Raw genomic sequence first — 25,117 nt, forward strand, 5'->3', positions numbered from 1 at the left:
GTCTGCTGTATTAGCTGTGATGACTGTGTGTCTGCTGTATTAGCTGTGATGACTGTGTGTCTGCTGCAGTAGCTGTGATGACTGTGTGTCTGCTGTATTAGCTGTGATGACTGTGTGTCTGCTGTATTAGCTGTGATGACTGTGTGTCTGCTGCAGTAGCTGTGATGACTGTGTGTCTGCTGTATTAGCTGTGATGACTGTGTGTCTGCTGTATTAGCTGTGATGACTGTGTGTCTGCTGCAGTAGCTGTGATGACTGTGTGTCTGCTGTATTAGCTGTGATGACTGTGTGTCTGCTGTATTAGCTGTGATGACTGTGTGCCTGCTGTATTAGCTGTGATGACTGTGTGTCTGCTGTATTAGCTGTGATGACTGTGTGTCTGCTGTAGTAGCTGTGATGACTGTGTGTCTGCTGTATTAGCTGTGATGACTGTGTGTCTGCTGTATTAGCTGTGATGACTGTGTGTCTGCTGCAGTAGCTGTGATGACTGTGTGTCTGCTGTATTAGCTGTGATGACTGTGTGTCTGCTGTATTAGCTGTGATGACTGTGTGTCTGCTGTAGTAGCTGTGATGACTGTGTGTCTGCTGTATTAGCTGTGATGACTGTGTGTCTGCTGTATTAGCTGTGATGACTGTGTGTCTGCTGTATTAGCTGTGATGACTGTGTGTCTGCTGCAGTAGCTGTGATGACTGTGTGTCTGCTGTATTAGCTGTGATGACTGTGTGTCTGCTGTATTAGCTGTGATGACTGTGTGTCTGCTGTATTAGCTGTGATGACTGTGTGTCTGCTGCAGTAGCTGTGATGACTGTGTGTCTGCTGTATTAGCTGTGATGACTGTGTGTCTGCTGTATTAGCTGTGATGACTGTGTGTCTGCTGTATTAGCTGTGATGACTGTGTGTCTGCTGCAGTAGCTGTGATGACTGTGTGTCTGCTGTATTAGCTGTGATGACTGTGTGTCTGCTGCAGTAGCTGTGATGACTGTGTGTCTGCTGTATTAGCTGTGATGACTGTGTGTCTGCTGTATTAGCTGTGATGACTGTGTGTCTGCTGTATTAGCTGTGATGACTGTGTGTCTGCTGTAGTAGCTGTGATGACTGTGTGTCTGCTGTATTAGCTGTGATGACTGTGTGTCTGCTGTATTAGCTGTGATGACTGTGTGTCTGCTGTATTAGCTGTGATGACTGTGTGTCTGCTGCAGTAGCTGTGATGACTGTGTGTCTGCTGTATTAGCTGTGATGACTGTGTGTCTGCTGTATTAGCTGTGATGACTGTGTGTCTGCTGTATTAGCTGTGATGACTGTGTGTCTGCTGCAGTAGCTGTGATGACTGTGTGTCTGCTGTATTAGCTGTGATGACTGTGTGTCTGCTGTATTAGCTGTGATGACTGTGTGTCTGCTGTATTAGCTGTGATGACTGTGTGTCTGCTGCAGTAGCTGTGATGACTGTGTGTCTGCTGTATTAGCTGTGATGACTGTGTGTCTGCTGCAGTAGCTGTGATGACTGTGTGTCTGCTGTATTAGCTGTGATGACTGTGTGTCTGCTGTATTAGCTGTGATGACTGTGTGTCTGCTGTATTAGCTGTGATGACTGTGTGTCTGCTGTAGTAGCTGTGATGACTGTGTGTCTGCTGTATTAGCTGTGATGACTGTGTGTCTGCTGTATTAGCTGTGATGACTGTGTGTCTGCTGTATTAGCTGTGATGACTGTGTGTCTGCTGCAGTAGCTGTGATGACTGTGTGTCTGCTGTATTAGCTGTGATGACTGTGTGTCTGCTGTATTAGCTGTGATGACTGTGTGTCTGCTGTATTAGCTGTGATGACTGTGTGTCTGCTGCAGTAGCTGTGATGACTGTGTGTCTGCTGTATTAGCTGTGATGACTGTGTGTCTGCTGTATTAGCTGTGATGACTGTGTGTCTGCTGTATTAGCTGTGATGACTGTGTGTCTGCTGTAGTAGCTGTGATGAAGGGAGAGGGAGCTGGCAGAGTGAATTAATAACAGCAGGAAACACATGAAGGTCAACCACTGTTTGATCTACCAACACATTTCCATTTAGATTTGTTCACCTTCCAGTCCCAGTGTTCTCTGTCCTACTGCTACAGTGTTCTGTACCAGTGTCCTCTGGGTCTATCCTACTGCTACAGTGTTCTGTACCAGTGTCCTCTGGGTCTATCCTACTGCTACAGTGTTCTGTACCAGTGTCCTCTGGATCTATCCTACTGCTACAGTGTTCTGTACCAGTGTCCTCTGGGTCTATCCTACTGCTACAGTGTTCTGTACCAGTGTCCTCTGGATCTATCCTACTGCTACAGTGTTCTGTACCAGTGTTCTCCTCTATCCTACTGCTACAGTGTTCTGTACCAGTGTCCTCTGGATCTATCCTACTGCTACAGTGTTCTGTACCAGTGTCCTCTGGATCTGTCCTACTGCTACAGTGTTCTGTACCAGTGTCCTCTGGATCTATCCTACTGCTACAGTGTTCTGTACCAGTGTTCTCCTCTATCCTACTGCTACAGTGTTCTGTACCAGTGTCCTCTGGATCTATCCTACTGCTACAGTGTTCTGTACCAGTGTTGTCCTCTATCCTACTGCTACAGTGTTCTGTACCAGTGTCCTCTGGATCTATCCTACTGCTACAGTGTTCTGTACCAGTGTCCTCTGGGTCTATCCTACTGCTACAGTGTTCTGTACCAGTGTCCTCTGGATCTGTCCTACTGCTACAGTGTTCTGTACCAGTGTTCTCCTCTATCCTACTGCTACAGTGTTCTGTACCAGTGTCCTCTGGGTCTATCCTACTGCTACAGTGTTCTGTACCAGTGTCCTCTGGGTCTGTCCTACTGCTACAGTGTTCTGTACCAGTGTTCTCCTCTATCCTACAGTGTTCTGTACCAGTGTCCTCTGGGTCTATCCTACTGCTACAGTGTTCTGTACCAGTGTCCTCTGGATCTGTCCTACTGCTACAGTGTTCTGTACCAGTGTTCTCCTCTATCCTACTGCTACAGTGTTCTGTACCAGTGTCCTCTGGGTCTGTCCTACTGCTACAGTGTTCTGTACCAGTGTTGTCCTCTATCCTACTGCTACAGTGTTCTGTACCAGTGTCCTCTGGATCTATCCTACTGCTACAGTGTTCTGTACCAGTGTCCTCTGGGTCTATCCTACTGCTACAGTGTTCTGTACCAGTGCTCTCCTCTGGAGTCTGATGTAACAGGTGATAAAGTATCTGACTCCATCTCATTTAGTTCAGGACTAATATAACAGGTGATAAAGTACCTGACTCCATCTCATTTAGTTCAGGACTAATATAACAGGTGATAAAGTACCTGACTCCATCTCATTTAGTTCAGGACTAATATAACAGGTGATAAAGTACTACTCAGAGAATGCAAAGGATGAAACTAAACTAGACAGATTCATGAAGTAGTAATATGCATTAATATGTCACCCAGATGGACTGTAGTTCTGACGTAACCCACCCATACATGATGTACACACTCTGTATAACAAGGAAGAAGTCAGATAAGAAGACAGACAGATACATACCTGACGATCTGCTCAGACACTGGTTTGTTCTGGAACTTTGAAGGGAGTTCCAGAACAGGCTTGACGGTGAAACACTGGATGCCTTCATCACAACCGTTAAGGGAAATATTGAAGTCTTGAATATAAATGAACTGGTCACAATAATTTCAACAGAACAGAAGTGTAAAGTAGACTACGCTCTACCATACAAACTAAACTCATGCCTAGACCCTCCCAGTATTCTGAATGTGTGGGGTTAACGTGTGTAGATGGCGGTGGTGAAGCACTTTGGGAAGACTGTTGATGTATGGAAAAAGTACTTTATAAATATAATTGAATAACTGATTGATTGACTGTAATCTCTGTGATAAGTATACACTGTCAGGGATAGTTCTTGATGTCTGTCTGACTCAATCAATCACATTTATTTTATCAAGCCCATTTTACATCAGCAGTGCTATAACCCAGCCTAAAACCCCAGAGAGCAAGCAATGCAGAGGCAGAAGAACAGCGGCTAGTAAAAACTCCCTAGAAAGGCCAGAACCTAGGAAGAAACCTAGAGAGGAACCAGGCTGTGAGGGGTGGCCAGTCCTCTTCTGGCTGTCTGACTGTGATCTCTGTAGTAAGGATACACTGTGAGGGAGAGGTCTTGATGTCTTCACTGGGCGGAGTGGTAGTCTTCATCTTGTCAGCGTTGGGGAACTGGGTCAGCAGTCTGGCCTCAAAGTCCTCTCTCCTCTCGTACTCCTTCCCCCTATAGATGAACATCTTGTTCTGAGAGGAGAAAAACAGAGAGAACGTGGGGGGGTTTTACACCACTTCTGTCTGACCACCAGAACATGCTTTGTGGCACAGTCGAAGCCAAGCTGGGCTTCGGGGGGCTAAAAAGGTTAAGGGATCGCCAACACGGCATCTCACTGACATCTGCCATGTTTCACTACACTGGACTAGTGATAAACACTGATAACACACACTGAACTGACCCAACAGAGCGGCATAACACTGCAGACACAGTATAATATGGGGTTGAATGGGGTTGGATCTTGTATTGTAAAACCACATGACCTTCCTGGATGTAATGAACGTATTGTCTGATGCAACGGCAAAGAACAGAGTTAGAACCTTGGTCTGATCAAAACTCATGTTTTCCTTCTGCTACATCAGTGTTTCATGTTTTCTTTCTGCTACATCAGTATTCAGTGTTTCATGTTTTCCTTCTGCTACATCAGTATTCAGTGTTTCATGTTTTCCTTCTGCTACATCAGTATTCAGTGTTTCATGTTTTCCTTCTGCTACATTAGTATTCAGTGTTTCATGTTTTCCTTCTGCTACATTAGTATTCAGTGTTTCATGTTTTCCTTCTGCTACATCAGTATTCAGTGTTTCATGTTTTCCTTCTGCTACATCAGTATTCAGTGTTTCATGTTTTCCTTCTGCTACATCAGTATTCAGTGTTTCATGTTTTCCTTCTGCTACATCAGTATTCAGTGTTTCATGTTTTCCTTCTGCTACATCAGTATTCAGTGTTTCATGTTTTCCTATGCTACATCAGTATTCAGTGTTTCATGTTTTCCTTCTGCTACATCAGTATTCAGTGTTTCATGTTTTCCTTCTGCTACATCAGTATTCAGTGTTTCATGTTTTCCTTCTGCTACATCAGTATTCAGTGTTTCATGGTTTCCTTCTGCTACATCAGTATTCAGTGTTTCATGTTTTCCTTCTGCTACATCAGTATTCAGTGTTTCATGTTTTCTTTCTGCTACATCAGTATTCAGTGTTTCATGTTTTCCTTCTGCTACATCAGTATTTCATGTTTTCCTTCTGCTACATTAGTATTCAGTGTTTCATGTTTTCCTTCTGCTACATTAGTATTCAGTGTTTCATGTTTTCCTTCTGCTACATCAGTATTCAGTGTTTCATGTTTTCCTTCTGCTACATCAGTATTCAGTGTTTCATGTTTTCCTTCTGCTACATCAGTATTCAGTGTTTCATGTTTTCCTTCTGCTACATCAGTATTCAGTGTTTCATGTTTTCCTTCTGCTACATTAGTATTCAGTGTTTCATGTTTTCCTTCTGCTACATTAGTATTCAGTGTTTCATGTTTTCCTTCTGCTACATCAGTATTCAGTGTTTCATGTTTTCCTTCTGCTACATCAGTATTCAGTGTTTCATGTTTTCCTTCTGCTACATCAGTATTCAGTGTTTCATGTTTTCCTATGCTACATCAGTAAACAGTGAGAGTTATTGGCAGTGAACTGGTGTCAAATCAGAGAAGCAATTTATCAAATAAAGAGACTGTTTCTATTCTCAACAGGCTTTGAACTGTGTTCTGTCCCAACAGGCTTTGGACCTTGTTCTGCCCTCAACAGGCTTTGAACCTTGTTCTGCTCCCAACAGGCTTTGAACCCTGTTCTGCTCCCAACAGGCTTTGAACCGTGTTCTGCTCCCAACAGGCTTTGAACCGTGTTCTGTTCCCAACAGGCTTTGGACCTTGTTCTGCTCTCAACAGGCTTTGAACCCTGTTCTGCTCTCAACAGGCTTTCAGCTTTGTTCTGCTCTCAACAGGCTTTGAACCCTGTTCTGCTCTCAAAAGGCTTTGAACCCTGTTCTGTTCCCAACAGGCTTTGAACCCTGTTCTGTTCCCAACAGGCTTTGAACCCTGTTCTGTTCCCAACAGGCTTTGAACCCTGTCCTGTTCCCAACAGGCTTTGAACCCTGTTCTGCTCTCAACAGGCTTTGAACTTTGTTTTTCTCCCTAATGTAACATACGCTGATGCTTTCTGCGCATGAATTGCCGCGCAGAAGAATTGCCATGGCGCAGAGATTGGACTTCACTGAGTTCGTTCCATTAGTTTGCACTATATAGATCGATTAAACATTAGATCAGTCCCTTTTCAATGCAACACACCAAAACAAATCTAACTTTGCAAGACTGAGTCTGTGATTTTGTTGTAGGCAGAGCACAACGGAGTAGAATACTATTGGCGGGGGTAGCCCACGAGCAATCTTTCAATCACCCACGAGTGAATGCGCTTTTCAGATTACATTTACATTTTAGTCATTTAGCAGATGCTCTTATCCAGAGCGACTTACAGTAGTGAATGGATACATTTCAATTCATTTCATACATTTTTCTTCTTTTTTTCCCTCCATACTGGCCCCCCGTGGGAATCGAACCCACAACCCTGGCGTTGCAAACACCATTGCAAACACCATGCTCTACCAACTGAGCCACAGGGAAGCAGATCAGTTCAGATCAGTTCAGTTCAGTTCAGTTCAGATCAGGTCAGATCAATTCAGATCAGATCAGGTCAGATCAGATCAGATCAAATCAGTTCAGATCAGATCAGTTCAGATCAGTTCAGATCAGTTCAGTTCAGAGCACAGAGCTGCATGTTTGTTGATGTTCTTTGCTAGTTAGTGAGTTATCAGCCCAGTTATAGATAAGTAAAGGTCAGCAATGGGGAGTTACTGCTTCCTACAAGAGCACATAAAATGTAGGCTACATTTCAAGTTGTCTTTGAAAAGCCAGTCAGGTAAAAAGCTTGTCTTAATTAAAGGGACAGTGTTGTATTTTGAGACAGGCTTGAATATGCATGTACAACAATAGGCAGAGGGGTAGCCTACATTGTCTAATTCCCTGTATGGTAATTATAATTCATTTTGTAAAGTAGTTTCTTGCATCATATAATACAATTTACCTATTTGTCCCATGGTGTTACAGACCAAGTAAAAAATCATGCATTAAAGTCAGGCTCTTCATAATGTAAAAATGTCGTTAAAAGTCTCATTTAATGTAGACCTGCATTGAACACCACATATAGACTATTGTAGGCTATATCATAGAAATCAACAGCTATTTCCATGTGGAAATGTTATGGGATTTACTCCATTGGTTTTGTTGGTAGGCCTACTACATTATGCTCGGATAGCCACAATAGCCTATTGGCTACTGTCTAAAACTGTAAGGGTTCAGCCTATTGGTTACTGTCTATAACTAAGGGTTCAGCCTATTGGCTACTGTCTATAACTGTAAGGGTTCAGCCTATTGGCTACTGTCTAACACTGTAAGGGTTCAGCCTATTGGTTACTGTCTATAACTGCAAGGGTTCAGCCTATTGGCTACTGTCTATAACTGTAAGGGTTCAGCCTATTGGCTACTGTCTAAAACTGTTAGGGTTCAGCCTATTGGCTACTGTCTAAAACTGTAAGGGTTCAGCCTATTGGTTACTGTCTATAACTGCAAGGGTTCAGCCTATTGGCTACTGTCTATAACTGTAAGGGTTCAGCCTATTGGCTACTGTCTAAAACTGTTAGGGTTCAGCCTATTGGCTACTGTCTATAACTGTAAGGATACAGCCTATTGGCTACTGTCTATAACTAAGGGTTCAGCCTATTGGCAACTGTCTATAACTGTAAGGGTTCAGCCTATTGGCTACTGTCTATAACTGTAAGGGTTCAGCCTATTGGCTACTGTCTATAACTGTAAGGGTTCAGCCTATTGGCTACTGTCTAAAACTGTAAGGGTTCAGCATATTGGCTACTGTCTAAAACTGTCAGGGTTTAGCCTATTGGCTACTGTCTATAACTGTAAGGGTTCAACCTATTGGCTACTGTCTATAACTGTAAGGGTTCAGCCTATTGGCTACTGTCTAAAACTGTAAGGGTTCAGCCTATTGGCTAATGTCTAAAACGGTCAGGGTTTAGCCTATTGGCTACTGTCTATAACTGTAAGGGTTCCGCCTATTGGCTACTGTCTATAACTGTAAGGGTTCAGCCTATTGGCTACTGTCTATAACTGTAAGGGTTCAGCCTATTGGCTACTGTCTATAACTAAGGATACAGCCTATTGGCTACTGTCTAAAACTGTAAGGGTTCAGCCTATTGGCTACTGTCTAAAACTGTAAGGGTTCAGCCTATTGGCTACTGTCTATAACTGTAAGGGTTCAGCCTATTGGCTACTGTCTATAACTGTAAGGGTTAAGCCTATTGGCTACTGTCTATAACTGTAAGGGTTCAGCCTATTGGCTACTGTCTATAACTGTAAGGGTTCAGCCTATTGGCTACTGTCTATAACTAAGGATACAGCCTATTGGCTACTGTCTAAAACTGTAAGGGTTCAGCCTATTGGCTACTGTCTAAAACTGTAAGGGTTCAGCCTATTGGCTACTGTCTATAACTGTAAGGGTTCAGCCTATTGGCTACTGTCTATAACTGTAAGGGTTCAGCCTATTGGCTACTGTCTATAACTGTTAGGGTTCAGCCTATTGGCTACTTTCTATAACTGTAAGGATACAGCCTATTGGCTACTGTCTATAACTGTAAGGGTTCAGCCTATTGGCTACTGTCTATAACTGTAAGAGTTCAGCCTATTGGCTACTGTCAGGGTTCAGCCTATTGGCTACTGTCTATAACTGTAAGGGTTCAGCCTATTGGCTACTGTCTATAACTGTAAGGGTTCAGCCTATTGGCTACTGTCTATAACTGTAAGGGTTCAGCCTATTGGCTACTGTCTAACACTGTTAGGGTTCAGCCTATTGGCTACTGTCTATAACTGTAAGGATACAGCGTATTGGCTACTGTCTATAACTAAGGGTTCAGCCTATTGGCTACTGTCTATGACTGTAAGGGTTCAAGCTATTGGCTACTGTCTATAACTGTAAGGGTTCAATCTACTGGCTACTGTCTATAACTGTAAGGGTTCAGCCTATTGGCTACTGTCTATAACTGTAAGGGTTCAGCCTATTGGCTACTGTCTATAACTGTAAGGGTTCAGCCTATTGGCTACTGTCTATAACTGTAAGGGTTCAGCCTATTGGCTACTGTCTATAACTGTAAGGGTTCAGGCTATTGGCTACTGTCTATAACTGTAAGGGTTCAGCCTATTGGCTACTGTCTATAACTAAGGATACAGCATATTGGCTACTGTCTAAAACTGTAAGGGTTCAGCCTATTGGCTACTGTCTAAAACTGTAAGGGTTCAGCCTATTGGCTACTGTCTAAAACTGTAAGGGTTCAGCCTATTGGCTACTGTCTATAACTGTAAGGGTTCAGCCTATTGGCTACTGTCTATAACTGTAAGGGTTCAGCCTATTGGCTACTGTCTACAACTGTAAGGGTTCAGCCTATTGGCTACTGTCTATAACTGTAAGGGTTCAGCCTATTGGCTACTGTCTATAACTGTAAGGGTTCAGCCTATTGGCTACTGTCTATAACTGTAAGGGTTCAGCCTATTGGCTACTGTCTATAACTGTAAGGGTTCAGCCTATTGGCTACTGTCTAACACTGTTAGGGTTCAGCCTATTGGCTACTGTCTATAACTGTAAGGATACAGCGTATTGGCTACTGTCTATAACTAAGGGTTCAGCCTATTGGCTACTGTCTATAACTGTAAGGGTTCAAGCTATTGGCTACTGTCTATAACTGTAAGGGTTCAAGCTATTGGCTACTGTCTATAACTGTAAGGATTCAGCCTATTGGCTACTGTCTATAACTGTAAGGGTTCAGCCTATTGGCTACTGTCTAAAACTGTAAGGGTTCAGCCTATTGGCTACTGTCTAAAACGGTCAGGGTTTAGCCTATTGGCTACTGTCTATAACTGTAAGGGTTCAACCTATTGGCTACTGTCTATAACTGTAAGGGTTCAGCCTATTGGCTACTGTCTATAACTGTAAGGGTTCAGCCTATTGGCTACTGTCTATAACTGTAAGGGTTCAGCCTATTGGCTACTGTCTATAACTAAGGACACAGCCTATTGGCTACTGTCTAAAACTGTAAGGGTTCAGCCTATTGGCTACTGTCTAAAACTGTTAGGGTTCAGCCTATTGGCTACTTTCTATAACTGTAAGGATACAGCCTATTGGCTACTGTCTATAACTAAGGGTTCAGCCTATTGGCTACTGTCTATAACTGTAAGGGTTCAACCTATTGGCTACTGTCTATAACTGTAAGAGTTCAGCCTATTGGCTACTGTCAGGGTTCAGCCTATTGGCTACTGTCTATAACTGTAAGGGTTCAGCCTATTGGCTACTGTCTAAAACTGTAAGATTTCAGCCTATTGGCTACTGTCTATAACTGTAAGGGTTCAGCCTATTGGCTACTGTCTAAAACTGTAAGGGTTCAGCATATTGGCTACTGTCTAAAACTGTCAGGGTTTAGCCTATTGGCTACTGTCTATAACTGTAAGGGTTCAACCTATTGGCTACTGTCTATAACTGTAAGGGTTCAGCCTATTGGCTACTGTCTATAACTGTAAGGGTTCAGCCTATTGGCTACTGTCTAAAACTGTAAGATTTCAGCCTATTGGCTACTGTCTATAACTGTAAGGGTTCAGCCTATTGGCTACTGTCTAAAACTGTCAGGGTTTAGCCTATTGGCTACTGTCTATAACTGTAAGGGTTCAACCTATTGGCTACTGTCTATAACTGTAAGGGTTCAGCCTATTGGCTACTGTCTATAACTGTAAGGGTTCAGCCTATTGGCTACTGTCTATAACTGTAAGGGTTCAGCCTATTGGCTACTGTCTATAACTGTAAGGGTTCAGCCTATTGGCTACTGTCTATAACTAAGGATACATCATATTGGCTACTGTCTAAAACTGTAAGGGTTCAGCCTATTGGCTACTGTCTAAAACTGTAAGGGTTCAGCCTATTGGCTACTGTCTATAACTGTAAGGGTTCAGCCTATTGGCTACTGTCTATAACTGTAAGGGTTCAGCCTATTGGCTACTGTCTATAACTGTAAGGGTTCAGCCTATTGGCTACTGTCTATAACTGTAAGGGTTCAGCCTATTGGCTACTGTCTATAACTGTAAGGGTTCAGCCTATTGGCTACTGTCTATAACTGTAAGGGTTCAGCCTATTGGCTACTGTCTAACACTGTTAGGGTTCAGCCTATTGGCTACTGTCTATAACTGTAAGGATACAGCGTATTGGCTACTGTCTATAACTAAGGGTTCAGCCTATTGGCTACTGTCTATAACTGTAAGGGTTCAAGCTATTGGCTACTGTCTATAACTGTAAGGGTTCAAGCTATTGGCTACTGTCTATAACTGTAAGGATTCAGCCTATTGGCTACTGTCTATAACTGTAAGGGTTCAGCCTATTGGCTACTGTCTATAACTGTAAGGGTTCAGCCTATTGGCTACTGTCTAAAACTGTAAGATTTAAGCCAATTGGCTACTGTCTATAACTGTAAGGGTTCAGCCTATTGGCTACTGTCTAAAACTGTAAGGGTTCAGCCTATTGGCTACTGTCTAAAACGGTCAGGGTTTAGCCTATTGGCTACTGTCTATAACTGTAAGGGTTCAGCCCATTGGCTACTGTCTATAACTGTAAGGGTTCAGCCTATTGGCTACTGTCTATAACTGTAAGGGTTCAGCCTATTGGCTACTGTCTATAACTAAGGATACAGCATATTGGCTACTGTCTAAAACTGTAAGGGTTCAGCCTATTGGCTACTGTCTAAAACTGTAAGGGTTCAGCCTATTGGCTACTGTCTATAACTGTAAGGGTTCAGCCTATTGGCTACTGTCTATAACTGTAAGGGTTCAGCCTATTGGCTACTGTCTATAACTGTAAGGGTTCAGCCTATTGGCTACTGTCTATAACTGTAAGATTTCAGCCTATTGGCTACTGTCTATAACTAAGGATACAGCCTATTGGCTACTGTCTAAAACTGTAAGGGTTCAGCCTATTGGCTACTGTCTAAAACTGTAAGGGTTCAGCCTATTGGCTACTGTCTATAACTGTAAGGGTTCAGCCTATTGGCTACTGTCTATAACTGTAAGGGTTCAGCCTATTGGCTACTGTCTATAACTGTTAGGGTTCAGCCTATTGGCTACTTTCTATAACTGTAAGGATACAGCCTATTGGCTACTGTCTATAACTAAGGGTTCAGCCTATTGGCTACTGTCTATAACTGTAAGGGTTCAACCTATTGGCTACTGTCTATAACTGTAAGAGTTCAGCCTATTGGCTACTGTCAGGGTTCAGCCTATTGGCTACTGTCTATAACTGTAAGGGTTCAGCCTATTGGCTACTGTCTAAAACTGTAAGATTTCAGCCTATTGGCTACTGTCTATAACTGTAAGGGTTCAGCCTATTGGCTACTGTCTAAAACTGTAAGGGTTCAGCCTATTGGCTAATGTCTAAAACGGTCAGGGTTTAGCCTATTGGCTACTGTCTATAACTGTAAGGGTTCCGCCTATTGGCTACTGTCTATAACTGTAAGGGTTCAGCCTATTGGCTACTGTCTATAACTGTAAGGGTTCAGCCTATTGGCTACTGTCTATAACTAAGGATACAGCCTATTGGCTACTGTCTAAAACTGTAAGGGTTCAGCCTATTGGCTACTGTCTAAAACTGTAAGGGTTCAGCCTATTGGCTACTGTCTATAACTGTAAGGCTTCAGCCTATTGGCTACTGTCTATAACTGTAAGGGTTAAGCCTATTGGCTACTGTCTATAACTGTAAGGGTTCAGCCTATTGGCTACTGTCTATAACTGTAAGGGTTCAGCCTATTGGCTACTGTCTATAACTAAGGATACAGCCTATTGGCTACTGTCTAAAACTGTAAGGGTTCAGCCTATTGGCTACTGTCTAAAACTGTAAGGGTTCAGCCTATTGGCTACTGTCTATAACTGTAAGGGTTCAGCCTATTGGCTACTGTCTATAACTGTAAGGGTTCAGCCTATTGGCTACTGTCTATAACTGTTAGGGTTCAGCCTATTGGCTACTTTCTATAACTGTAAGGATACAGCCTATTGGCTACTGTCTATAACTGTAAGGGTTCAGCCTATTGGCTACTGTCTATAACTGTAAGAGTTCAGCCTATTGGCTACTGTCAGGGTTCAGCCTATTGGCTACTGTCTATAACTGTAAGGGTTCAGCCTATTGGCTACTGTCTATAACTGTAAGGGTTCAGCCTATTGGCTACTGTCTATAACTGTAAGGGTTCAGCCTATTGGCTACTGTCTAACACTGTTAGGGTTCAGCCTATTGGCTACTGTCTATAACTGTAAGGATACAGCGTATTGGCTACTGTCTATAACTAAGGGTTCAGCCTATTGGCTACTGTCTATAACTGTAAGGGTTCAAGCTATTGGCTACTGTCTATAACTGTAAGGGTTCAATCTACTGGCTACTGTCTATAACTGTAAGGGTTCAGCCTATTGGCTACTGTCTATAACTGTAAGGGTTCAGCCTATTGGCTACTGTCTATAACTGTAAGGGTTCAGCCTATTGGCTACTGTCTATAACTGTAAGGGTTCAGCCTATTGGCTACTGTCTATAACTGTAAGGGTTCAGGCTATTGGCTACTGTCTATAACTGTAAGGGTTCAGCCTATTGGCTACTGTCTATAACTAAGGATACAGCATATTGGCTACTGTCTAAAACTGTAAGGGTTCAGCCTATTGGCTACTGTCTAAAACTGTAAGGGTTCAGCCTATTGGCTACTGTCTAAAACTGTAAGGGTTCAGCCTATTGGCTACTGTCTATAACTGTAAGGGTTCAGCCTATTGGCTACTGTCTATAACTGTAAGGGTTCAGCCTATTGGCTACTGTCTACAACTGTAAGGGTTCAGCCTATTGGCTACTGTCTATAACTGTAAGGGTTCAGCCTATTGGCTACTGTCTATAACTGTAAGGGTTCAGCCTATTGGCTACTGTCTATAACTGTAAGGGTTCAGCCTATTGGCTACTGTCTATAACTGTAAGGGTTCAGCCTATTGGCTACTGTCTAACACTGTTAGGGTTCAGCCTATTGGCTACTGTCTAACACTGTTAGGGTTCAGCCTATTGGCTACTGTCTATAACTGTAAGGATACAGCGTATTGGCTACTGTCTATAACTAAGGGTTCAGCCTATTGGCTACTGTCTATAACTGTAAGGGTTCAAGCTATTGGCTACTGTCTATAACTGTAAGGGTTCAAGCTATTGGCTACTGTCTATAACTGTAAGGATTCAGCCTATTGGCTACTGTCTATAACTGTAAGGGTTCAGCCTATTGGCTACTGTCTAAAACTGTAAGGGTTCAGCCTATTGGCTACTGTCTAAAACGGTCAGGGTTTAGCCTATTGGCTACTGTCTATAACTGTAAGGGTTCAACCTATTGGCTACTGTCTATAACTGTAAGGGTTCAGCCTATTGGCTACTGTCTATAACTGTAAGGGTTCAGCCTATTGGCTACTGTCTATAACTGTTAGGGTTCAGCCTATTGGCTACTTTCTATAACTGTAAGGATACAGCCTATTGGCTACTGTCTATAACTGTAAGGATTCAGCCTATTGGCTACTGTCTATAACTGTAAGGGTTCAGCCTATTGGCTACTGTCTATAACTGTAAGGGTTCAGCCTATTGGCTACTGTCTATAACTGTAAGGGTTCAGCCTATTGGCTACTGTCTATAACTGTTAGGGTTCAGCCTATTGGCTACTTTCTATAACTGTAAGGATACAGCCTATTGGCTACTGTCTATAACTGTAAGGGTTCAGCCTATTGGCTACTGTCTATAACTGTAAGAGTTCAGCCTATTGGCTACTGTCAGGGTTCAGCCTATTGGCTACTGTCTATAACTGTAAGGGTTCAGCCTATTGGCTACTGTCTATAACTGTAAGGGTTCAGCCTATTGGCTACTGTCTATAACTGTAAGGGTTCAGCCTATTGGCTACTGTCTAACACTGTTAGGGTTCAGCCTATTGGCTACTGTCTATAACTGTAAGGATACAGCGTATTGGCTACTGTCTATAACTAAGGGTTCAGCCTATTGGCTACTGTCTATAACTGTAAGGGTTCAAGCTATTGGCTACTGTCTATAACTGTAAGGGTTCAATCTACTGGCTACTGTCTATAACTGTAAGGGTTCAGCCTATTGGCTACTGTCTATAACTGTAAGGGTTCAGCCTATTGGCTACTGTCTATAACTGTAAGGGTTCAGCCTATTGGCTACTGTCTATAACTGTAAGGGTTCAGCCTATTGGCTACTGTCTATAACTGTAAGGGTTCAGGCTATTGGCTACTGTCTATAACTGTAAGGGTTCAGCCTATTGGCTACTGTCTATAACTAAGGATACAGCATATTGGCTACTGTCTAAAACTGTAAGGGTTCAGCCTATTGGCTACTGTCTAAAACTGTAAGGGTTCAGCCTATTGGCTACTGTCTAAAACTGTAAGGGTTCAGCCTATTGGCTACTGTCTATAACTGTAAGGGTTCAGCCTATTGGCTACTGTCTATAACTGTAAGGGTTCAGCCTATTGGCTACTGTCTACAACTGTAAGGGTTCAGCCTATTGGCTACTGTCTATAACTGTAAGGGTTCAGCCTATTGGCTACTGTCTATAACTGTAAGGGTTCAGCCTATTGGCTACTGTCTATAACTGTAAGGGTTCAGCCTATTGGCTACTGTCTATAACTGTAAGGGTTCAGCCTATTGGCTACTGTCTAACACTGTTAGGGTTCAGCCTATTGGCTACTGTCTATAACTGTAAGGATACAGCGTATTGGCTACTGTCTATAACTAAGGGTTCAGCCTATTGGCTACTGTCTATAACTGTAAGGGTTCAAGCTATTGGCTACTGTCTATAACTGTAAGGATTCAGCCTATTGGCTACTGTCTATAACTGTAAGGGTTCAGCCTATTGGCTACTGTCTAAAACTGTAAGGGTTCAGCCTATTGGCTACTGTCTAAAACGGTCAGGGTTTAGCCTATTGGCTACTGTCTATAACTGTAAGGGTTCAACCTATTGGCTACTGTCTATAACTGTAAGGGTTCAGCCTATTGGCTACTGTCTATAACTGTAAGGGTTCAGCCTATTGGCTACTGTCTATAACTGTAAGGGTTCAGCCTATTGGCTACTGTCTATAACTAAGGACACAGCCTATTGGCTACTGTCTAAAACTGTAAGGGTTCAGCCTATTGGCTACTGTCTAAAACTGTTAGGGTTCAGCCTATTGGCTACTTTCTATAACTGTAAGGATACAGCCTATTGGCTACTGTCTATAACTAAGGGTTCAGCCTATTGGCTACTGTCTATAACTGTAAGGGTTCAACCTATTGGCTACTGTCTATAACTGTAAGAGTTCAGCCTATTGGCTACTGTCAGGGTTCAGCCTATTGGCTACTGTCTATAACTGTAAGGGTTCAGCCTATTGGCTACTGTCTAAAACTGTAAGATTTCAGCCTATTGGCTACTGTCTATAACTGTAAGGGTTCAGCCTATTGGCTACTGTCTAAAACTGTAAGGGTTCAGCATATTGGCTACTGTCTAAAACTGTCAGGGTTTAGCCTATTGGCTACTGTCTATAACTGTAAGGGTTCAACCTATTGGCTACTGTCTATAACTGTAAGGGTTCAGCCTATTGGCTACTGTCTATAACTGTAAGGGTTCAGCCTATTGGCTACTGTCTAAAACTGTAAGATTTCAGCCTATTGGCTACTGTCTATAACTGTAAGGGTTCAGCCTATTGGCTACTGTCTAAAACTGTCAGGGTTTAGCCTATTGGCTACTGTCTATAACTGTAAGGGTTCAACCTATTGGCTACTGTCTATAACTGTAAGGGTTCAGCCTATTGGCTACTGTCTATAACTGTAAGGGTTCAGCCTATTGGCTACTGTCTATAACTGTAAGGGTTCAGCCTATTGGCTACTGTCTATAACTGTAAGGGTTCAGCCTATTGGCTACTGTCTATAACTAAGGATACATCATATTGGCTACTGTCTAAAACTGTAAGGGTTCAGCCTATTGGCTACTGTCTAAAACTGTAAGGGTTCAGCCTATTGGCTACTGTCTATAACTGTAAGGGTTCAGCCTATTGGCTACTGTCTATAACTGTAAGGGTTCAGCCTATTGGCTACTGTCTATAACTGTAAGGGTTCAGCCTATTGGCTACTGTCTATAACTGTAAGGGTTCAGCCTATTGGCTACTGTCTATAACTGTAAGGGTTCAGCCTATTGGCTACTGTCTATAACTGTAAGGGTTCAGCCTATTGGCTACTGTCTAACACTGTTAGGGTTCAGCCTATTGGCTACTGTCTATAACTGTAAGGATACAGCGTATTGGCTACTGTCTATAACTAAGGGTTCAGCCTATTGGCTACTGTCTATAACTGTAAGGGTTCAAGCTATTGGCTACTGTCTATAACTGTAAGGGTTCAAGCTATTGGCTACTGTCTATAACTGTAAGGATTCAGCCTATTGGCTACTGTCTATAACTGTAAGGGTTCAGCCTATTGGCTACTGTCTATAACTGTAAGGGTTCAGCCTATTGGCTACTGTCTAAAACTGTAAGATTTAAGCCAATTGGCTACTGTCTATAACTGTAAGGGTTCAGCCTATTGGCTACTGTCTAAAACTGTAAGGGTTCAGCCTATTGGCTACTGTCTAAAACGGTCAGGGTTTAGCCTATTGGCTACTGTCTATAACTGTAAGGGTTCAGCCCATTGGCTACTGTCTATAACTGTAAGGGTTCAGCCTATTGGCTACTGTCTATAACTGTAAGGGTTCAGCCTATTGGCTACTGTCTATAACTAAGGATACAGCATATTGGCTACTGTCTAAAACTGTAAGGGTTCAGCCTATTGGCTACTGTCTAAAACTGTAAGGGTTCAGCCTATTGGCTACTGTCTATAACTGTAAGGGTTCAGCCTATTGGCTACTGTCTATAACTGTAAGGGTTCAGCCTATTGGCTACTGTCTATAACTGTAAGGGTTCAGCCTATTGGCTACTGTCTATAACTGTAAGATTTCAGCCTATTGGCTACTGTCTATAACTAAGGATACAGCCTATTGGCTACTGTCTAAAACTGTAAGGGTTCAGCCTATTGGCTACTGTCTAAAACTGTAAGGGTTCAGCCTATTGGCTACTGTCTATAACTGTAAGGGTTCAGCCTATTGGCTACTGTCTATAACTGTAAGGGTTCAGCCTATTGGCTACTGTCTATAACTGTTAGGGTTCAGCCTATTGGCTACTTTCTATAACTGTAAGGATACAGCCTATTGGCTACTGTCTATAACTAAGGGTTCAGCCTATTGGCTACTGTCTATAACTGTAAGGGTTCAACCTATTGGCTACTGTCTATAACTGTAAGAGTTCAGCCTATTGGCTACTGTCAGGGTTCAGCCTATTGGCTACTGTCTATAACTGTAAGGGTTCAGCCTATTGGCTACTGTCTAAAACTGTAAGATTTCAGCCTATTGGCTACTGTCTATAACTGTAAGGGTTCAGCCTATTGGCTACTGTCTAAAACTGTAAGGGTTCAGCCTATTGGCTAATGTCTAAAACGGTCAGGGTTTAGCCTATTGGCTACTGTCTATAACTGTAAGGGTTCCGCCTATTGGCTACTGTCTATAACTGTAAGGGTTCAGCCTATTGGCTACTGTCTATAACTGTAAGGGTTCAGCCTATTGGCTACTGTCTATAACTAAGGATACAGCCTATTGGCTACTGTCTAAAACTGTAAGGGTTCAGCCTATTGGCTACTGTCTAAAACTGTAAGGGTTCAGCCTATTGGCTACTGTCTATAACTGTAAGGCTTCAGCCTATTGGCTACTGTCTATAACTGTAAGGGTTAAGCCTATTGGCTACTGTCTATAACTGTAAGGGTTCAGCCTATTGGCTACTGTCTATAACTGTAAGGGTTCAGCCTATTGGCTACTGTCTATAACTAAGGATACAGCCTATTGGCTACTGTCTAAAACTGTAAGGGTTCAGCCTATTGGCTACTGTCTAAAACTGTAAGGGTTCAGCCTATTGGCTACTGTCTATAACTGTAAGGGTTCAGCCTATTGGCTACTGTCTATAACTGTAAGGGTTCAGCCTATTGGCTACTGTCTATAACTGTTAGGGTTCAGCCTATTGGCTACTTTCTATAACTGTAAGGATACAGCCTATTGGCTACTGTCTAGAACTGTAAGGGTTCAGCCTATTGGCTACTGTCTATAACTGTAAGAGTTCAGCCTATTGGCTACTGTCAGGGTTCAGCCTATTGGCTACTGTCTATAACTGTAAGGGTTCAGCCTATTGGCTACTGTCTATAACTGTAAGGGTTCAGCCTATTGGCTACTGTCTATAACTGTAAGGGTTCAGCCTATTGGCTACTGTCTAACACTGTTAGGGTTCAGCCTATTGGCTACTGTCTATAACTGTAAGGATACAGCGTATTGGCTACTGTCTATAACTAAGGGTTCAGCCTATTGGCTACTGTCTATAACTGTAAGGGTTCAAGCTATTGGCTACTGTCTATAACTGTAAGGGTTCAATCTACTGGCTACTGTCTATAACTGTAAGGGTTCAGCCTATTGGCTACTGTCTATAACTGTAAGGGTTCAGCCTATTGGCTACTGTCTATAACTGTAAGGGTTCAGCCTATTGGCTACTGTCTATAACTGTAAGGGTTCAGCCTATTGGCTACTGTCTATAACTGTAAGGGTTCAGGCTATTGGCTACTGTCTATAACTGTAAGGGTTCAGCCTATTGGCTACTGTCTATAACTAAGGATACAGCATATTGGCTACTGTCTAAAACTGTAAGGGTTCAGCCTATTGGCTACTGTCTAAAACTGTAAGGGTTCAGCCTATTGGCTACTGTCTAAAACTGTAAGGGTTCAGCCTATTGGCTACTGTCTATAACTGTAAGGGTTCAGCCTATTGGCTACTGTCTATAACTGTAAGGGTTCAGCCTATTGGCTACTGTCTACAACTGTAAGGGTTCAGCCTATTGGCTACTGTCTATAACTGTAAGGGTTCAGCCTATTGGCTACTGTCTATAACTGTAAGGGTTCAGCCTATTGGCTACTGTCTATAACTGTAAGGGTTCAGCCTATTGGCTACTGTCTATAACTGTAAGGGTTCAGCCTATTGGCTACTGTCTAACACTGTTAGGGTTCAGCCTATTGGCTACTGTCTATAACTGTAAGGATACAGCGTATTGGCTACTGTCTATAACTAAGGGTTCAGCCTATTGGCTACTGTCTATAACTGTAAGGGTTCAAGCTATTGGCTACTGTCTATAACTGTAAGGGTTCAAGCTATTGGCTACTGTCTATAACTGTAAGGATTCAGCCTATTGGCTACTGTCTATAACTGTAAGGGTTCAGCCTATTGGCTACTGTCTAAAACTGTAAGGGTTCAGCCTATTGGCTACTGTCTAAAACGGTCAGGGTTTAGCCTATTGGCTACTGTCTATAACTGTAAGGGTTCAACCTATTGGCTACTGTCTATAACTGTAAGGGTTCAGCCTATTGGCTACTGTCTATAACTGTAAGGGTTCAGCCTATTGGCTACTGTCTATAACTGTAAGGGTTCAGCCTATTGGCTACTGTCTATAACTAAGGACACAGCCTATTGGCTACTGTCTAAAACTGTAAGGGTTCAGCCTATTGGCTACTGTCTAAAACTGTTAGGGTTCAGCCTATTGGCTACTTTCTATAACTGTAAGGATACAGCCTATTGGCTACTGTCTATAACTAAGGGTTCAGCCTATTGGCTACTGTCTATAACTGTAAGGGTTCAACCTATTGGCTACTGTCTATAACTGTAAGAGTTCAGCCTATTGGCTACTGTCAGGGTTCAGCCTATTGGCTACTGTCTATAACTGTAAGGGTTCAGCCTATTGGCTACTGTCTAAAACTGTAAGATTTCAGCCTATTGGCTACTGTCTATAACTGTAAGGGTTCAGCCTATTGGCTACTGTCTAAAACTGTAAGGGTTCAGCATATTGGCTACTGTCTAAAACTGTCAGGGTTTAGCCTATTGGCTACTGTCTATAACTGTAAGGGTTCAACCTATTGGCTACTGTCTATAACTGTAAGGGTTCAGCCTATTGGCTACTGTCTATAACTGTAAGGGTTCAGCCTATTGGCTACTGTCTAAAACTGTAAGATTTCAGCCTATTGGCTACTGTCTATAACTGTAAGGGTTCAGCCTATTGGCTACTGTCTAAAACTGTAAGGGTTCAGCATATTGGCTACTGTCTAAAACTGTCAGGGTTTAGCCTATTGGCTACTGTCTATAACTGTAAGGGTTCAACCTATTGGCTACTGTCTATAACTGTAAGGGTTCAGCCTATTGGCTACTGTCTATAACTGTAAGGGTTCAGCCTATTGGCTACTGTCTATAACTGTAAGGGTTCAGGCTATTGGCTACTGTCTATAACTGTAAGGGTTCAGCCTATTGGCTACTGTCTATAACTAAGGATACAGCATATTGGCTACTGTCTAAAACTGTAAGGGTTCAGCCTATTGGCTACTGTCTAAAACTGTAAGGGTTCAGCCTATTGGCTACTGTCTATAACTGTAAGGGTTCAGCCTATTGGCTACTGTCTATAACTGTAAGGGTTCAGCCTATTGGCTACTGTCTATAACTGTAAGGGTTCAGCCTATTGGCTACTGTCTATAACTGTAAGGGTTCAGCCTATTGGCTACTGTCTATAACTGTAAGGGTTCAGCCTACTGGCTACTGTCTATAACTGTAAGGGTTCAGCCTATTGGCTACTGTCTAACACTGTTAGGGTTCAGCCTATTGGCTACTGTCTATAACTGTAAGGATACAGCGTATTGGCTACTGTCTATAACTAAGGGTTCAGCCTATTGGCTACTGTCTATAACTGTAAGGGTTCAAGCTATTGGCTACTGTCTATAACTGTAAGGGTTCAAGCTATTGGCTACTGTCTATAACTGTAAGGATTCAGCCTATTGGCTACTGTCTATAACTGTAAGGGTTCAGCCTATTGGCTACTGTCTATAACTGTAAGGGTTCAGCCTATTGGCTACTGTCTAAAACTGTAAGATTTAAGCCTATTGGCTACTGTCTATAACTGTAAGGGTTCAGCCTATTGGCTACTGTCTAAAACTGTAAGGGTTCAGCCTATTGGCTACTGTCTAAAACGGTCAGGGTTTAGCCTATTGGCTACTGTCTATAACTGTAAGGGTTCAGCCTATTGGCTACTGTCTATAACTGTAAGGGTTCAGCCTATTGGCTACTGTCTATAACTGTAAGGGTTCAGCCTATTGGCTACTGTCTATAACTAAGGATACAGCCTATTGGCTACTGTCTAAAACTGTAAGGGTTCAGCCTATTGGCTACTGTCTAAAACTGTAAGGGTTCAGCCTATTGGCTACTGTCTATAACTGTAAGGGTTCAGCCTATTGGCTACTGTCTATAACTGTAAGGGTTCAGCCTATTGGCTACTGTCTATAACTGTAAGGGTTCAGCCTATTGGCTACTGTCTATAACTGTAAGATTTCAGCCTATTGGCTACTGTCTATAACTAAGGATACAGCCTATTGGCTACTGTCTAAAACTGTAAGGGTTCAGCCTATTGGCTACTGTCTAAAACTGTAAGGGTTCAGCCTATTGGCTACTGTCTATAACTGTAAGGGTTCAGCCTATTGGCTACTGTCTATAACTGTAAGGGTTCAGCCTATTGGCTACTGTCTATAACTGTTAGGGTTCAGCCTATTGGCTACTTTCTATAACTGTAAGGATACAGCCTATTGGCTACTGTCTATAACTAAGGGTTCAGCCTATTGGCTACTGTCTATAACTGTAAGGGTTCAACCTATTGGCTACTGTCTATAACTGTAAGAGTTCAGCCTATTGGCTACTGTCAGGGTTCAGCCTATTGGCTACTGTCTATAACTGTAAGGGTTCAGCCTATTGGCTACTGTCTAAAACTGTAAGATTTCAGCCTATTGGCTACTGTCTATAACTGTAAGGGTTCAGCCTATTGGCTACTGTCTAAAACTGTAAGGGTTCAGCATATTGGCTACTGTCTAAAACTGTCAGGGTTTAGCCTATTGGCTACTGTCTATAACTGTAAGGGTTCAACCTATTGGCTACTGTCTATAACTGTAAGGGTTCAGCCTACTGGCTACTGTCTATAATTGTAAGGGTTCAGCCTATTGGCTACTGTCTAAAACTGTAAGATTTCAGCCTATTGGCTACTGTCTATAACTGTAAGGGTTCAGCCTATTGGCTACTGTCTAAAACTGTAAGGGTTCAGCATATTGGCTACTGTCTAAAACTGTCAGGGTTTAGCCTATTGGCTACTGTCTATAACTGTAAGGGTTCAACCTATTGGCTACTGTCTATAACTGTAAGGGTTCAGCCTATTGGCTACTGTCTATAACTGTAAGGGTTCAGCCTATTGGCTACTGTCTATAACTGTAAGGGTTCAGGCTATTGGCTACTGTCTATAACTGTAAGGGTTCAGCCTATTGGCTACTGTCTATAACTAAGGATACAGCATATTGGCTACTGTCTAAAACTGTAAGGGTTCAGCCTATTGGCTACTGTCTAAAACTGTAAGGGTTCAGCCTATTGGCTACTGTCTATAACTGTAAGGGTTCAGCCTATTGGCTACTGTCTATAACTGTAAGGGTTCAGCCTATTGGCTACTGTCTATAACTGTAAGGGTTCAGCCTATTGGCTACTGTCTATAACTGTAAGGGTTCAGCCTATTGGCTACTGTCTATAACTGTAAGGGTTCAGCCTATTGGCTACTGTCTATAACTGTAAGGGTTCAGCCTATTGGCTACTGTCTAACACTGTTAGGGTTCAGCCTATTGGCTACTGTCTATAACTGTAAGGATACAGCGTATTGGCTACTGTCTATAACTAAGGGTTCAGCCTATTGGCTACTGTCTATAACTGTAAGGGTTCAAGCTATTGGCTACTGTCTATAACTGTAAGGGTTCAAGCTATTGGCTACTGTCTATAACTGTAAGGATTCAGCCTATTGGCTACTGTCTATAACTGTAAGGGTTCAGCCTATTGGCTACTGTCTATAACTGTAAGGGTTCAGCCTATTGGCTACTGTCTAAAACTGTAAGATTTAAGCCTATTGGCTACTGTCTATAACTGTAAGGGTTCAGCCTATTGGCTACTGTCTAAAACTGTAAGGGTTCAGCCTATTGGCTACTGTCTAAAACGGTCAGGGTTTAGCCTATTGGCTACTGTCTATAACTGTAAGGGTTCAGCCTATTGGCTACTGTCTATAACTGTAAGGGTTCAGCCTATTGGCTACTGTCTATAACTGTAAGGGTTCAGCCTATTGGCTACTGTCTATAACTAAGGGTTCAGCCTATTGGCTACTGTCTATAACTGTAAGGGTTCAACCTATTGGCTACTGTCTATAACTGTAAGAGTTCAGCCTATTGGCTACTGTCAGGGTTCAGCCTATTGGCTACTGTCTATAACTGTAAGGGTTCAGCCTATTGGCTACTGTCTAAAACTGTAAGATTTCAGCCTATTGGCTACTGTCTATAACTGTAAGGGTTCAGCCTATTGGCTACTGTCTAAAACTGTAAGGGTTCAGCATATTGGCTACTGTCTAAAACTGTCAGGGTTTAGCCTATTGGCTACTGTCTATAACTGTAAGGGTTCAACCTATTGGCTACTGTCTATAACTGTAAGGGTTCAGCCTATTGGCTACTGTCTATAACTGTAAGGGTTCAGCCTATTGGCTACTGTCTAAAACTGTAAGATTTCAGCCTATTGGCTACTGTCTATAACTGTAAGGGTTCAGCCTATTGGCTACTGTCTATAACTGTAAGGGTTCAGGCTATTGGCTACTGTCTATAACTGTAAGGGTTCAGCCTAT

At 42.5% G+C, this 25,117-nt stretch overlaps 1 protein-coding gene across 2 annotated transcripts in view; it reads right to left on the reverse strand.

Moving 5' to 3' along the window:
* LOC106591860 (dedicator of cytokinesis protein 1) overlaps positions 1–25,117 on the reverse strand; it is a 747,377-nt gene that overhangs the window by 75,291 nt on the left and 646,969 nt on the right. For both annotated transcript variants that reach the window (XM_045687698.2, XM_045687696.2), the window contains exons 41-42: positions 4,152–4,293; positions 3,541–3,622 (exon numbers count right to left, since the gene is read on the reverse strand). In XM_045687698.2, the coding sequence (XP_045543654.2) occupies positions 3,541–3,622; positions 4,152–4,293 (224 nt within the window). The remainder of the gene's footprint in view (positions 1–3,540; positions 3,623–4,151; positions 4,294–25,117) is intronic.

Source organism: Salmo salar, chromosome 01, assembly GCF_965601325.2.
Source record: "Salmo salar chromosome 01, fSalSal1, whole genome shotgun sequence".
Classification (NCBI taxonomy): domain Eukaryota; kingdom Metazoa; phylum Chordata; class Actinopteri; order Salmoniformes; family Salmonidae; genus Salmo; species Salmo salar.